We start from the raw sequence: 16,270 nt of genomic DNA on the forward strand, positions 1-16,270 counted from the left end.
ATTTAAAGGATATTTGTTATATATATTTTATTTGACATTTCTAGGTATTTTGCAGCACGTTGTCTAGGCTACCATATTGCTGGAAATGGAAGCCTACATTTCAACTTTAAATATTTAACCCTCACATTTACACTTACGTTTTCTAACAAAGCCTAAAAGAAATCCATACGTGTGTGTGTATGTGTGTGTACCCTTTCCTTTAATTGGTTAAAACTGGTCAGCTTTTAGTTTCCTCCCCACTTCACAGCTTTCCCCCTTCCTCTGCCTATCTGTTTACTGCTTCCAGCCTCCAGGGATTGTAGCAAAAAGGTGGAAATGGGTTTCTGGCAAAATATGATAATGGTTAGCTTTCTGGGCACAGAATTTCCTGTTCCAGCTGGGTGCTCCAAGTCACTGTTGGCAAGTCAGGTTCTCGTACTCACAGTTACTAGCTGGGACTGGTACTGTCTGTCTGGTATTACTGTGACACCCAGCCAGTCAACCTGAAAGCTGGCCCAGGGCTTCCTTCTGCTTCCCAGTGTTTGTGTCCACAATTTGTATAATAGTAATCCTGTTGTATTAGTTTTCTATTGCTGCTGTAACAAATGACCACAGATTTAGTGGCTTAAAATAACACAAATTTATTTTCTGTAGGTCTTGTAGATCTGTAGATAAGACTGATGTGGGTCTCACAGAGTTAAAATCAAAGTGTCAGCAGAGCTGTATTCCTTTTTGGAGACTAGGGCTGCAGCCATGTCCAGCCCTTTGAATGCGAGGACTTTTTTGCATATCTGGTGTGGCGGATATCACAAAAATTATGCACAGACATTTTTTTAAGCTCATCACCTCTCATTAGTGTTAGTATATTTTATGTGTGGCCCAAGACAATTCTTCTTCTTCCAGTATGTCCCAGGATTATCCCTAGAAGATTGGACATGTGTGCTCTAGGGGATAATCTGTTTCCTTGCCTTTTCCAGCTTCTAGAGGCCGCCACATTCCTTGGCTAGTGGCTTTTTAACCCGTCTTCAAAGCCAGGAATGTTGGGTTGAGTCCTCATCACATTGCAGCTTTCCCACTATTCTTCTACTCTTCTGTATTCCTCTGCTATCTTTTTTTGAGGCAAAGTCTCACTCACTCTGTTGCCTAGGCCAGAGTGTAGTAGCACGAACTTGGCTCACTGCAACCTCTGGTTCAAGCGATTCTCCTGCCTCCGAGGTTCAAGAGATTCTCCTGCCTCCGAGGCTCAAGAGATTCTCCTGCCTCCAAGGTTCAAGAGATTCTCCTGCCTCAGCCTCCCGAGTAGCTGGGATTACAGGCTTGTGCCACTACTCCCAGCTAATCTTTGTATTTTTAATAGAGACAGGATTTCACTGTTTTAGCCAGGCTGGTCTCGAACTCTTGACCTCAAGTGATCTACTGCCTTGGCCTCCCAAAGTGCTAGGATTACAGGCGTGAGCCACTGCTCCCAGCCAATAATGCTTTCTTCAGAACAGCAGTTCTTAACCATTTTCTCTTTCTTTCTTTCTTTCTTTCTTTCTTTCTTTCTTTCTTTCTTTCTTCTTTCTTTCTTTCTTTCTTTCCTTCCTTCCTTCTCTTTCTTTTTCCACCTTTTTTATATTTATTTTTATAGAGACAGGGTCTTGCTATGTTGCCCAGGCTGGTCTCAAACTCCTGGCTTAAGTGATCCGCCTGCCTTGACCTCCCAAAGTGCTGGGATTACAGGGGTGAGCCACCGCACCTGGCCTTGGGCCATTTTCTCACAAGACAACAGATGATGCTCGCAATCGACACAGACCCAGAGGCTCTCCTGCATGTCAACCATAATCCCACCCTATTCTCACACACTCAATAAAACACTTCAGGCTGGGCGCAATGACTGGCCTAAGTGAAGAGATAACCTATACAATAGGAGAAACTATTTGCTAACTATGCATCTGACAAGAGGTTAATATCCAGAATATACAAGCAACTCACACAACTCAATAGCAAAAACAAACAAAAACCAAGTAAATAATTAAAAAACGAAAGCTCTGAATAGACATTTCTCAAAAGAAGACATAGAATTGGCCAAGAGATACTTAAAAAAAAGCTCAACATCACTAATCATTAGAGAAATGCAAGTCAAAATCACAATGGGATATCATCTCACCCCAATTAGATTGACTATGATAAAAAAGACAGAAAACAGGGATCCCATTCCTTCACGGGGCCCTGGTAGAGCGACCTTGCACATCTAGGTACCAGTGAGCCCCAAGTACACACTTGCTCTGAGGTTGGGTGCGTAGATGAGCAAGGATGGATTGTCTGTACCATTCCTCAACCAGCTGAGGCCCTGAAATCCTCCCTTAGCCAGATTTCAGGACAAAGGAGCACTAGATATTATTAAAAGGACTCCTTTTGCTAGTCCTTTGGAGCCTGAATTGGGATTGAAAGTGAGAGGAACAGGGCCTGGGCTCAGAAGGGGGATATAAGGAAAGCAGAACCCACTGTGCCTGTGTCAGTGTCGTCTGGAGAAAAAGCTCTTGATGATATCTAATAGCCGTTATTCACATCAAAACTCTTTAAGGCCCTCCACCTATTTTCTCATTTATGGGAAATGAAACATTGAGAGAAAGGACTTGCCCAGTCACCTCAGATGGCTCAGCTGGAAACTAGAAGTGAGATCCGACATAGTGGAAATGTGTCGCATACAGTGAGCCACTTTCCAACTTAGCCATGAAAAAAAAAAAAAGCCAAAAACTAGCAAATGCTGGTGAGGATACAGAGAAAAGGGAACTCTTGCACTCTGTTGATGGGAATGTAAATTGGTACAGCCATTATGGAAACAGTATGGAGGTTCCTCAAAAAATTAAAAATGGAACTACCATATGATCCAGCAATCCCATTACTGGGTATATATCCAAAGGAAATGAAATCAGCATGTCAAAGAGACCTCTGCATATCTGTGTTAATTGCAGTGCTATTTACAATAGAAAAAATGTGGAATCAATGCTTATCCATGCTTATCTACAGATGAATGGATAAGAAAAATGTAAATATACCAATGGGAATTTGATTCAGCTGTAAAACAGAATGAAATCTTGCCATTTGTGGTGACATGGATGAACCTGGACAATAAATATTATGTTAAGTGAAGTAAGCCAGGCACAGAAGAACAAACACCACATGATCTTACTCATAAGTAGAATCTAAAAAAGTTGATTTTATAGAAGTAGAGAGTAGAATAGTGGTTACCGGGGCTAGAGATGGTAGGAAGGAGAGGGGGACCAGGAGAGGTTAGTTAAAGGGTACAAAGTTTCATTTAAGCCAGGTACTGTGGTGGCACAGGGCTGCAGTTCCAGCTACTCGGGAATCTGAGGCAGGAGGATTGCCTGAACCCAGGAGTTCAAGGCCAACTTGGGCAACACAGGGAGACCCCATCTCTTTAAAAAAAGAAAAAGTTAGACATGAATAAGTTCTGGTGTTCTATTACAAACTATGGTGACGATAGCAAATAACAATGTCGTGCGTATTTCAGGATAGCTAGAAGAGAAGATTTCCGATGTTATCACCACAAAGAAATGATGTTTAAAGTAATGGGTGTGGTAATTACCCCAGTTTGATCATTATACAGTGTGTACATGCATTGAAACACTACACTGCACCCCATAAACATGTACAATTATTACATGTCACTTATAAATAAATTTTAAAATGTCTCACGTGGTATTCTTTTAATTCTCATCTACCAATTAGACCCCTTTTTGTTTTTCTATATAGTCCTTTTATATATAAATCTGTTCTCATTATTAATCATTGGAGTAGGGAGGAGGCAGTGGTGGGTTTTCAGCTAACCCTCTTGATGCAGTCTTTCCAGTACTACTAAATTTATAAAACTGTTACTTGGTGTTACTCATTTGAATTTTCTTTTTTTCTTTTTTTTGAGAAGGAGTTTCTCTCTTGTTGCCCAGGCTGGAGTGCAGTGGCACGATCTTGGCTCACTGCAACCTCCGCCTCCCGGGTTCAAGTGATTCTCTTGCCTCAGCCTCCCAAGTAGCTGGGATTATAGGCGCCCACCACCACGCCTGGCTAATTTTTGTATTTTTAGTTGCGGGGGGGCGGGTTTCACCATGTTGGCCATGCTGGTCTCGAACTCCTGACCTCAGGTGATTCATCTGCCTCGGCTTCCCAAAGTGCTGGGATTACAGATGTGAGCCAACGTGCCTGGCCTGATTTGAATTTTCATATGCCAGTTCTTGAGGTAGTAATAGACCAATGAGCTCTTTGGGCTGACTGTTCTCTTTATCTTGGTGTTTCACTTCAAGATATCCAGGTAGGTAGGTAAGGACTTTTATGTTTAGGAACCTTCAAGTATTTATTTAAAGCTGGCAGAAAAGAGGGATGAAGGTGACCCAGTGTTTGAAGAGGTAGCTTCCAGGCTAGACTTTTTCTGTCTGGAGATGCCCTGTCTATGCAGTACCCTTCAAAGAAATGCAGTACTGGCTGGGCACGGTGGCTCACGCCTGTAATCCTAGCACTTTGGGAGGCCGAGGCGGGTGGATCACCTGAGGTCGGGAGTTCGAGACCAGCCTGGCCAACATGATGAAACCCCATCTCCACTAAAAATACAAAAAATTAGCTGGGTATGGTGGCAGGCGCCCTTAATCCCAGCTACTCGGGAGACTGAGACAGGAGAATTACTTGGACCCAAGAGGTGGAGGTTGCAGTGAGCCGAAATCCCGCCATTGCCCTCCAGTCTGGGCAACAAGAGCAAGACTCCGTCTTAAAAAAAGAAAAGAAAAGAAATGCAATACCATGCAATAGAAAACGAATGCTAGAGCCTTAATAAACTTAATAAGCTTTCTCTAACTTTCCAGCTCCCATTTTTCTTGGAAATTGCCTCCTGAAGATGAGCAAGAATGCTGGATGCATGGATTTGTAGGATTTGTAAAGCTTTGTGGGTTCAGTGTTTTATGAGACATTGAATATCATTTAGTCGTTGAGTATCATATCTTGAAACATTGAATATCATTTAATCATTTATCATGACTAGAAAAGAACATTTATGTTGGGGTCATCAAAAAAGCATAAATAAGTGAAAGTACAGTGAATTGAATAAATGTTTAATTGAGAATCTAGGATGTGCACAGATATAGAAAGAATACTCTCACAAATTAGCAGAAGAGTTAGATTTCACTCTAGTATATGTGCTGAAAGAGTCATAAATAAGTGCTAATGGCAACCTAGAGGACTGAACAACCAATTGTAAGCTGATAGGTGGGGAGAGGTAACATTTAATATGTGTTTTGAAGAATACAAATATTAGAATATTCTCCCTTGTCATGGAGGCTGACCTATTTAAATTGATAATAGGCCTACCAAATTTTCTTATTTATCTTTAAGTTGACCTAGTTCCTAGTTATTTATCATGATATAGATATATTTTTTTTTTCTTTTTTCTTTTTTGAGACAGTCTCTTTTGCCCAGGCTGGAGTACAGTGGCATGATCTCGGCTCATTGCAACCTCCATCTCCCTAGTTCAAGCAATTCCCCTGCCTCAGCTTCCCTAGTAGCTGGGATTACAGGCGTGTGCCACCAGGCCCAGCTAATTTTTTTGCATTTTTAGTAGAGAGGGGATTTCACCATGTTGGTCAGGCTGGTCTCAAACTCCTGACCTCATGATCTGCCCACCTCAGCCTCCCAAAGTGCTGGAATTGATTACAGGTGTGAGCCATCATGCCCGGCCTTTATTCGTTTTTTTTTTTGTGTTTTTTTTTTTTGAGGCAATCTCGCTTTGTCAGCCAGGCTGGAGTGCAGTGGCACAATCTTGGATCACTGCAACCTGTACCTCATGATTAAAATATTGTGTGAAGCCAGGTGCAGTGGCTCACACCTGGTACTCCTGCACTTTAGGAAGTTGAGGCCAGAGAATCACTTGAGGCCAGGAATTTGAGGTCAGCCTGGGTAAATATAGTGAGACTCTGTCTTTACAAAAAATAAAATTGGCTGGGTGTGGTGACACACATCTGTAGTCCTAAATACTTGGAATGCTAAGGCAGGAAAATTGCTTGAGCCCAGGAGTTCAAGGTTACAGTGAACTATGATCTCGCCACTGCACTGGAGCCTAGATGACACAGCAAGACCCTGTCTCTAAAATAATTAACTAATTAATTAATTTTTTTGTAACCATTATTAGATCAGCAGTCTAAACTTGATTTTATGCCTGCAAATCTATACCAGTGGGTATGCATCTGGATTGAGAACCATAAACCAAAATGGAAGTTTCATGCATATAGTTTCATCCCTAAATATATGCTTGTGGTTTTTATATAGGACCTTATAAGTGGAAAGACTGTTGTTTGCTTGTTTTTCTTCATTGATAATTTGTGTCATTGTGTTATCTTGGATGAGCTTAAAGAATTGTTAGCGAAGAGATTGTTCCTATTTAAAACACAAGCAAACTACTATTTCAAAGACAATATGATTCTTACATATCCTTTCACTTTGTGGTGAATGTATTAAGCACAGAATAAAAGTATGTGTCTGTTTAATTACCGGGTATTTTGGTTTTGGGGGTTATCAGGGAGTGCTCATGATAGCAGAAACTGACCTGTAGAAGGTTAAAAATCCATTTGCCTCCTATGTTTGACATGTGTCCTAGGTTGCAAACCCCCTATCTTGTCATATGCAGGGAAATACGTTTTCTTTTTCAGTCTCTGAGAGAGAGAGAAAGAGGAGTTTTCTTCTGAAAAATTACATACTTCTACTAAAGCATAGTAGAAGCTTGAACATTACTAATCCTAATAGATTAAAATATTGTATGTATTTGTTTACTGAAAATCTGATTTGATCGATTGCTAATAATAAACTTCTGTTCATTTAAAAGTTGTGACTCCCGGCCAGGCACAGTGGCTCACGCCTGTAATCCCAGCACTTTGGGAGGCCTGAGGCGGGTGGATCATGAGGTCAGGAGATCGAGACCATACTGGCTAACATGGTGAAACCCTATCTGTACTAAAAATACAAAAATTAGTCGAGCGTGGTGGCAGACACTTGTAATCCCAGCTACTCAGGAGGCTGAGGCAGGAGAATTGCTTGGACCTGGGAGGCGGAGGTTGCAGTGAGTCGAGATCGCGCCACTGCACTCTAGCCTGGGCAAAAGAGCAAGACTCCATCTCAAAAAAAAAAAAAAAAAAAAAGGTGTGACTCCCAGCCTGGGCAACAAAGTGAGACCCGCATCTTTACAGAAAAATTTAAAAATTAGCCAAACGTGGTGATATACACCTGGAGGGTATGTGCTTGTAACCCCAACTACTTGAGAAACTGAGGTGGGAGGATCACTTGAGCCCAAGAGTTTGAGGCTGCCGTAAACCACAACCACGCCACTGCACTCCAGCCTAGATGACAGAGCAAGATCCTGTCTCAAAAAAAAAAAGTTGTGACTTCCTATGTTTGTGATACTGTAATGGCCTTTTTCAAACTTTTCAGGGAAGTGTGACAGCAATGACAGTGTTTTTTCCCCTGGATACAGCTAGACTTCGACTTCAGGGTAAGTAGAATCATATTCCTATTCATATGGTGTCAGGAAGCAAACATTTTCTCTAGTAATTTCTTTTTTTTTTTTTTTTTTGAGACGGAGTTCGCTTTTGTAGCCCAGGCTGGAGTGCAATGGCATGATCTCGGCTCACTGCAACCTTCGCCTCCCGGGTTCAACCGACTCTCCTGCCTCTGCCTCCCAAGTAGCTGGGATTATAGGAACCTCTTTTTTAGTAGAGACAGGGTTTCACCAGATTGGCTAGTCTGGTCTTGAACTCCTGATCTCAGGTATCTCCTGCCTTGGCCTCCCAAAGTGCTGGGATTACAGGCATGAACCACCGTACCCAGGCTTTTTTTTTTTTTTTTTAATGTATGTGTGTTTTTATTTTTCTAGGGGGGATAGGGTTAAGGAGGAACAAGTTTTGCCTGAGAAAATAAACTTTTCAGCTGAAACTGTATCCCAGAAGTTTGAAATAAGTTGTAGAAGAGGGAGAAGATAGATACCTGGTAGACTGGGGCCTAAAGTTGCCACCCCCTTTCCCACTCTAGAGGCCCCTTGCCTTCCTGCTCCAGATTACAGTGGGGAAGGAAGGTTTCACTCTTTCTTCTGCTCATCAGTGATCTGAAAGAGGCAGATGGGGAAAAAGCTCCGAAGAACCAATGGTGCACATCAGGCCATGTTACTTTCTCTGTCTGAGATGAGTTCTCTAAGACCCAGGGTAAAGGGTGGACTGGAGCTCTGTGGACTCAATTTGCCTCCAGACCTTTTCCAGAGCTTTTTGCCCAGTTGTTGCTGACAACTGATGACAAGACAGGCAAAGATCAAGGCCACATCAACAGCCCCTTCAAATTTCCAGAACAGGTGTATTTCCATCAGAGCCGAGCGGGAGGCTTTCGAACTCATTCCATAGATGAGCTGCTTGCGGTTTTCTCCACACACCCTGTGAAGCCACACTCTGGGGTGACTTTAGCCTGGAAATGAAAATGGGCAGTGCCCCCTTCTATGCAGATCTGAGATACTCAGGACCACTTCTCCTCCCGGGGTGCAGAGGCAGTGCTTACTCTACAGCCCTTGCGGAGGTTCCAGGTCAGGGCGGGAAAGCCAGAGGTGCCCATGGGGCAAAGACTTTATCAGATGTCCCTGTGGCCACAGCAAGAAAAACCCACGTGCATTTGTTGGCTGCGGAGGAAGGGCTGGCCGGGCATACAGGCCTGGCCCACCTCAGCCTCCACCCCAGTTTAGTGATTTCTGAATTAATCAATGATTCCTGATACTATAGAGATCCACCATTGACTTTAAATACTGGTCATCATTGTTTCCTATTGTATTTTTTATTTTTAAAATTTATTTTCCTTTTCTTTCCAGAAGATATTATACTTCCTAATTAACAGAGAGTCATTCCTGGATGAGTCATAGCCTTAGCCATTTTCTAATCTAAGAACCTGAGTGGGCTTGCATTAATAATTTTGAATTGTTACAATCCTTTTCTAAGAAGCCATATAACTTAAGGCACACAGTGGAGAGTTTTTTGAGGGAGTTAGATGATCTCAAAAGAAGAGGCAGAATAGGAACATACTGGAGCCACATACTCAATGCCATTGCTAATGTAGGCGTGTAGTCCTAATCTGCCTTTGCAGCTTTATGGGACTCTACAACTCACTGTGATTCTTGCTTGTTTTTTCCTCAGATTTGTTCAAGTTGAAATTGTAAACCTATGCCAGAACTTGCATGAAGAGATGAGTAAGATTAGCTTTGAATAGTAATTCAAAGGTTAAACCCTTTATGCCTACTATTTTTGGTTAATTTTATAGTTTTTGGATAAATAATTTTACATGATTCAACAGGCAAAATATATAAAAAGGTATACAGTGCAGTGAAAATGCTCACTCTTAGTCTGCCCTGTCTCCCTTTCCTCTTCACTGCAGGTAACATGTTTATCAGTTTCTTGAGTAGCCTTGCAGACATTCTTTATGGGATAACAAGCGAATAAGAATATATAGTCTTAATTTTCTCCCTTTTTTACTTTTTTTCTCTCTTTTTTACACAAAAAGCATACTTTACATGCTGTCCTGTACTTTGAACTTTTCACTTAACAGTATGTTTTAGATGCCTTCCGAATCAGCGCATTGGGAGCGTCTTTGTCTGTCTTACAGCCGTGGAGTGTTCCATGGTGTGAATGCACCATAACCTGTATCACCCTTACCCTGTTGTAGATTCTGGGGTTGTTTCCACCCTTTTGTTATTACAGAAATGATGTAAGAATAGATTTGTTCCTATGCTACGTTGTTTCTGTGAATTCTATGGGATAAATTCCCAGATATAGGATTACTGCATTAAAGGGTAATTGTATTTGTAATTTTGATGGTTATTGCCAGATTGCCTTCTTTTTTTTGAGACAGAGTCTTTCTCACCCAGGTTGGAGTGCAGTGGCACAATCTCGGCTCACTGCAACCTCCACCTCCTGGATTCACGTGATTCTCCTGTCTCAGCCTCCCAAGTGGCTGGGATTACTGGCATGCGCCACCACGCCCAGCTAATTTTTGTGTTTTTAGTAGAGACGGGGTTTCGCCATGTTGGCCAGGCTGATCTCGAACTCCTGACCTCAGGTGATCTGCCCGCCTCGGCCTCCCAAAGTGCTGGGATTACAGGCGTGAGCCACCACGCCCAGCCTCAGATTGCTTTCTATAGGGGTTTGCCAGTTTGCCATCCCACAAGCCATACTGGTACCAATTTTAATTCTTAGGAAATTGGTTAATTTGCATATTTTATGTTCGAAAATTACTTTTCAGGTATGGGTAGGAAATTTGAAGTTAATTGAGGTGAGTTTTGTTTTCAGTGAGAATGCCGGGAAAAACACAGTCCTCGTCCTTTTGAGACTTTATTTTTTAGATTAGGAGACAGAACGCAAGGCTAAAACCCTTTAAGAAACTTGAATTTTAGGCCGGGCTTGGTGGCTGACACCTGTAATCCCAGCACTTTGGGAGGCCGAGGCAGGCGGATCACATGAGGTCAGGAGTTCGAGACCAGCCTGGCCAACATGGTAAAACCCTGTCTCTACTAAAAATACAAAAAATTAGCTGGGCATGGTGACAGGAGCCTGTAATCCCAGCTACTCAGGAGGCTAAGGCAGGAGAATTGCTTGAACCCAGGAGGCAGCGGTTGCAGTGAGCTGAGACCGCACCACTGCACTCCAGCCTGGACGACAAAGCGAGACTCCGTCTCAAAAAAAAAAAAAAGAAAAAAGAAACTTGAATTTTAATACTGGCTTTGCTGCCGACCACATCTGTTCTTCCAGCTTTTGTGTCTATAGCCTCTCCTGTAAAAGGTAGATAGTAATTTATTTCCTCTTTGCTTTATAAGATGCTAAAATGAGGAAAATATATACATTAATTGAATAAAACAAGACAGCTTTATGAAATATAAGAAATAAATTAGGCTGGGCGTGTTGGCTCACGCCTGTAATCCCAGCACTTTGGGAGGCCGAGACGAGCGGATCACGAGGTCAGGAGATCAAGACCATCCTGGCTAACACAGTGAAACCCCATCTCTACTACAAAGAACAAAAAATTAGCTGGGCATGGTGGCAGGCGCCTGTAGTCCCAGCTACTCCAGTGGCTGAGGCAGGAGAATGGCGTGAACCCGGGAGGTAGAGCTTGCAGTGAGCTGAGATCACGCCACTGCACTCCAGCCTAGGTGACAGAGCAAGATTCCGCCTCAAAAAAAAAAAATAAAGAGATGTTTTCTGTCATGTCTTTTCCTTTGGAAATTAGGAATTAAATTAGACTGCTTTATGGTTCATGAGTAACAGATGAAGGGCGAGGGATCTGCAGTGGGAATTTAGCACATGGTCACACAGGGGCATCATTTAGTTCTGGGGCAACCTAGGGAGCTCAAAGGTGAGGTAAATGGCATTTCGGTGAAACTTGCTGATGCTGACAATTATAATTCTCAAAGGATTTAGTTTAAACATACACAGGCCGCGTATGGTGGCTCACGCCTGTAATCCCAGCACTTTGGGAGGCTGAGGCATGAGGATCCCTTGAGCCCACGAGTTTGAGACCAGCCTGGGCAACATAGTGAGACTCCATCTCTAAAAATATTAAAAAATAGACAGGGCACGGTGGCTCATGCCTATAATCCCAGCACTTTGGGAGGCCGAGGTGGGCAGATCACTTGAGGTCAGGAGTTCGAGACCAGCCTGGCCAAAATAGCAAAACCCCGCCTCTACTAAAATACAAAAATTAGCTGGGCATGGTGGTGTGCACCTGTAATCCCAGCTACTTGGGAGGCTGTGACGGGAGAATTCCTTGAACCCAGGAGGTGGAGGTTGCAGTGAGCTGAGATCACACCACTGCACTCCAGCCTGGGCGACAGAGTGAGACTCTGTCTCAAAAAAAAAATTTTTTTTTAATTAATAAATAAAATAAACATGCACCGTTTGGTCTTGTAGTTGATGAGAAAAGAAAATCCAAAACTACGCACATGGTGCTCCTGGAGATCATTAAAGAAGAAGGACTGTGAGTACTACCTCATTTCACCTTCGTTAAAGCAACTTGTTAGGAGATTCCTGTGCTTCCAGTAGAGTTACGCTTACTTTCTATCTTTCTCATAGCACAATAATGTTGTGAATTTGTAATTGCCTGATTTATAAGTACATAATTGTTTTCAGTTTCTTAAAGATCTGTAGTGAGGCATTTGATTCTTTTTATTTATTTATTTTTGTACAATACTTAATCTTAAGCCATTTGATTCTTTTTTTTTTTTTTTTTTTTTGAGACGGAGTCTCGCTGTCGCCCAGGCTGGAGTGCAGTGGCGCAATCTCGGCTCACTGCAAGCTCCGCCTCCCGGGTTCGCGCCATTCTCCTGCCTCAGCCTCTCCGAGTAGCTGGGACTACAGGCGCCCGCCACCGCGCCCGGCTAATTTTTTTTGTATTTTTAGTAGAGACGGGGTTTCACCGTGGTCTCGATCTCCTGACCTCGTGATCCGCCCGCCTCGGCCTCCCAAAGTGCTGGGATTACAAGCGTGAGCCACCGCGCCCGGCCAAGCCATTTGATTCTTGATCATGGAGTCTTCCATGAAACTAAAATGCATTGTTTTATATACAGTAAACTGAAAAAAAAAAAATAGTTGTTTAGTTCATTCCTGTCAGGTGCATTAAGACAGATTATGTACTTCTTTTTTTTAGCTTTTTATTGGAAATAATTTTAAATTTACAAAAATTTGCAAAACTAAACTTAGTACAAAGAAGACAAGTATATGCTTTACTCAGATTCATCTGTTAACCTCTTTTCCTCTGTTTTACCATTTTTGCTCATGCTGTCTCTGTCCCACCTCCCTTCACTCCTTACACACACCACACACAAATTTCCTCTGAATTATTTGAGAGTAAGTTAAATACATCAAAGCCTTTTAGCCCCATGACATTGACACTTTTAAACAATACAGTCCGCCTGTAATCCTAGCACTTTGGGAGGCCGAGGCGGGCATATCACCTGAGGTCAGGAGTTCGAGACGGCCTGACCAACATGGAGAAACCCCGTCTCTCCTAAAAATACAAAATTAGCCGGGCGTGATAGCGCATGCCTACAATCCCAGCTACTAAGGAGTCTGAGGCAGGAGAATCGCTTGAACCCAGGAGGGAGGTTGCGGTGAGCCGAGGTTGCGCCATTGCACTCCAGCCTGGGCAACAAGAGCGAAACTCTGTCTCAAAAAAAAAAAAGAATGTTTCTCATTTTAAGTTTGCCTGACATTTCCTCATGATTCCATTGAGGTTATGCATTATTGGCCTGACTAATGCACAGGTGATATTATGTCCTTCTCAAGGTATCACATCTTGACTCACATACTGTCTGCCTGCCCTTGGTTGGCTAATTATGATTTCTTAAATTTGATTTAGCCATTGTGCAATTACTTTTTCTTCCCTTGCAACTATAAGCAGTCTATGTGGAGATACTTCAAAACAATACAAATATCCTGTGCTTTATCAACATTTCTCCCCTAAATTTACCACGAAGTTGCAAAATGACAACTTTCCAACTCCAGCATTGCCTCCACAGTGACAGTTTTACCAGTGTTGGCATTCTGCTGTAAGCAGGACCTCCACTTCTCCTTCATTTATTTATCTACTTATTATTGCTATAGGCTCAGAAATGTCTATTTTTCAGTGGTTTACAATTGATTACTGTACTTAATTATTTTGGTATTCAAATTGCCCCAGATTTGGCCTGTAGGAGCTCCTGTGAGCTCCTGTGCCCACCTTTTTTTTTTTTTTTGGTACTTTTTTCCTATAATTACTTAATTTTAACTGTTCTTGCCCTGTAATAAAACATGAATGGTACTCTATTAACTAACAGCCATGAGGAAGTTGTCTCTAATTTTATATACCAACGTTACTAAAGAAAATTAAGGGAGGGAATTAATAAATCAGTCAGACTTTGTGTTGTTTCTTTGGTATCATTAGTGCTAGAATAGATTTCTTGATTTGGACATCCTTCAGAATGTGAGGTGTGTGTACAGTTTTGAGTCCCTTGTATTCATGTAGGAGTGAAGCTTGAGACCATGTGAATGATGGTCAGCCTTTCCTAGGATTTCTCTGCCAATTTCTAATTTGTCCATGACCTTTACTTTGCTTATTGTGTTTTTCCCCTAGCCTGGCACCATATCGAGGGTGGTTTCCAGTGATTTCCAGTCTCTGCTGCTCCAATTTTGTCTATTTCTACACTTTTAATAGCCTCAAAGCACTCTGGGTCAAAGGTCAACGTTCTACCACTGGAAAAGATCTGGTAGTTGGGTTTGTTGCAGGTAACAAGGTTTTCCGGGTATAAAATGTTTTTATATTTACCTTGTGGTTTTATATCCTCTAAGAGGTTCTTTAGCCCAAAGTAATGCTTACAAAGAATATAGCCAGTTTTCCAACTTGGTTTTTTTTTTTTTTTTTAATTGTGTTAAAAAACATGTGACATAAAATTTACCATGTTAATTTTAAGTGTAAGGTCAGTAGTGTTAAACATGTTCACATGTTGTGAAACAAATCTCCAGTACTTTTGCATATTGCAGACCTGATTCTATTCTCATTAAACTCCGCTTTTCCCTTTCCCTGAGCCCCTAGTAACCACCATTCTACTTTCAGTTTCTAAGAATTTGACTACTTCAGATACTTGATATAAGTCGAATCATACACTACTTGTTTTTTTTTTGTTACTGGCTTACTTCACTTAGTATAATGTCTTTGACTTTTATCCATGCCATATAGCATGTGACATGACTTCCTTACTTTTTTATGACTGAATAATATTCCATTATATGTATATATCACATTCTGTTTATCCATTCATCTGTTAATGGGCACTTAAGTTGCTTCCATCTTTTGGCTGTTGTGAATAGTGCTATGAGAATGGGTGTGAAGCTATCTCTTTGAGAGCCTGCTTTCCATTGTTCTGGATATATACCCAGAAATGGGATTGCCGGATCATTTGGAATTCTGTTCAGTTTTCTCAGGAAACTCCATACTGTTTTCCATAACACTGTAACATTTATAATCTCACCAACAGTACACGGAAGTTCCCATTTTTCCACATCCTCACTAACACTTACTTTCTGTTTTATGATAGTAGCCATCCTAATGGGTGTGAGGTGATATCTCACTGTGGCTTCGATTTGCATTTCTCTGATGATTAGTGATGCTGAACATCACTTTTCATATGTTTGTTGGCCATTTGTATATTATCTTTGCAGAAATGTCTGTTGTGGTTCTTTGTCCATTTTTTAATCGGGTTATTACATTTTTTTGCTTTGAAGTTGTAGGATTTCTATATGTGGTATAATAAAAAATATATGTGGCCTTCATCCCTGGTTCCTGGCACAGTTCCTAAAACCATTGGAATTTCCTGAGTGGTAGTATCTTTTATTATTCCTAATGAGCTCCTTTGAACTATCCCTGAGTTTAGGCTAATAAAGTTACTACTGGTGGGCTCCTAGATAGCTTCAGGATGGAGGCTGGTGGCCAGAGGAACCAGCCATGTGCTTAGAAAGAAGGGGAGAGAGGTTGAATTTTGGATAAATAACTCAGGATAGAAATCTAGGAGTCATCACAGGCTCTTTGTGCCTTCCCACCCTTCACATCTGCTTGGCCATCAAGAACCACTGGTCTGTCTCCTCACTATCTCTTGGATCCATTTCCTCTTCTCCATATCCATAGCCATTTCCCCAAATCAAGCCTTATCATTGCTCACCTGGACTATTGCACTAGTCTGATCTTCCCTTTGAGGTCTTCCTCATGAACCCACTTTGCACAGTTTTGCAGCCTTTCTAGGAGAGTAGTTTTCAAAGAGTATCACGACTCAAAGAACTCAAGTTTGAAATTTGTTCACTTGGGGAAAAAAATTAGAATAGTTCCTGTACAGAGAAAGACTTGTTTTTTACATAAATTACAACAAATGGCAATCTAGTGGGGTCTTCTATACTTGAGACCAGGTATTTGTAATACCTTGATTTTAATCATTTTAGATTAGTTTATATGTATTTGCATTTGAAAGATTATAACTTACAGGGACTAACTCATATAACTTTCCATGAAACTTCTAATTCATGGACTAGATGTTGAAATCTTTTGCTTTTTATATTGTCCAAAGCTGTTTATTGGCTGTGTCTGCCATCCCATTACCCACCAGATATATACCACCCCTGTGTTACTCTCTGTGTCCTGTTCTTCTCCTTTCTAACTCTTAGCACAATTTAGGATTACAGCAGACTCCCCCGTACCTAACACAGCTGGA

At 41.6% G+C, this 16,270-nt stretch overlaps 1 protein-coding gene across 2 annotated transcripts in view; it reads left to right on the forward strand.

The window, feature by feature from the left end:
* SLC25A17 (solute carrier family 25 member 17) overlaps nt 1-16,270 on the forward strand; it is a 53,577-nt gene that overhangs the window by 12,220 nt on the left and 25,087 nt on the right. The window contains exons 2-4 of one of the 2 annotated variants that reach the window (XM_003264791.3): nt 7,447-7,507; nt 11,946-12,012; nt 14,146-14,297. The exons of the other annotated variant lie outside the window; for it this stretch is intronic. Coding sequence (XP_003264839.1) covers nt 7,447-7,507; nt 11,946-12,012; nt 14,146-14,297 — 280 coding nt within the window. The remainder of the gene's footprint in view (nt 1-7,446; nt 7,508-11,945; nt 12,013-14,145; nt 14,298-16,270) is intronic. 2 annotated transcript variants of the gene reach the window in all.

This window comes from Nomascus leucogenys, chromosome 7b (genome assembly GCF_006542625.1).
Source record: "Nomascus leucogenys isolate Asia chromosome 7b, Asia_NLE_v1, whole genome shotgun sequence".
Lineage (NCBI taxonomy): Eukaryota > Metazoa > Chordata > Mammalia > Primates > Hylobatidae > Nomascus > Nomascus leucogenys.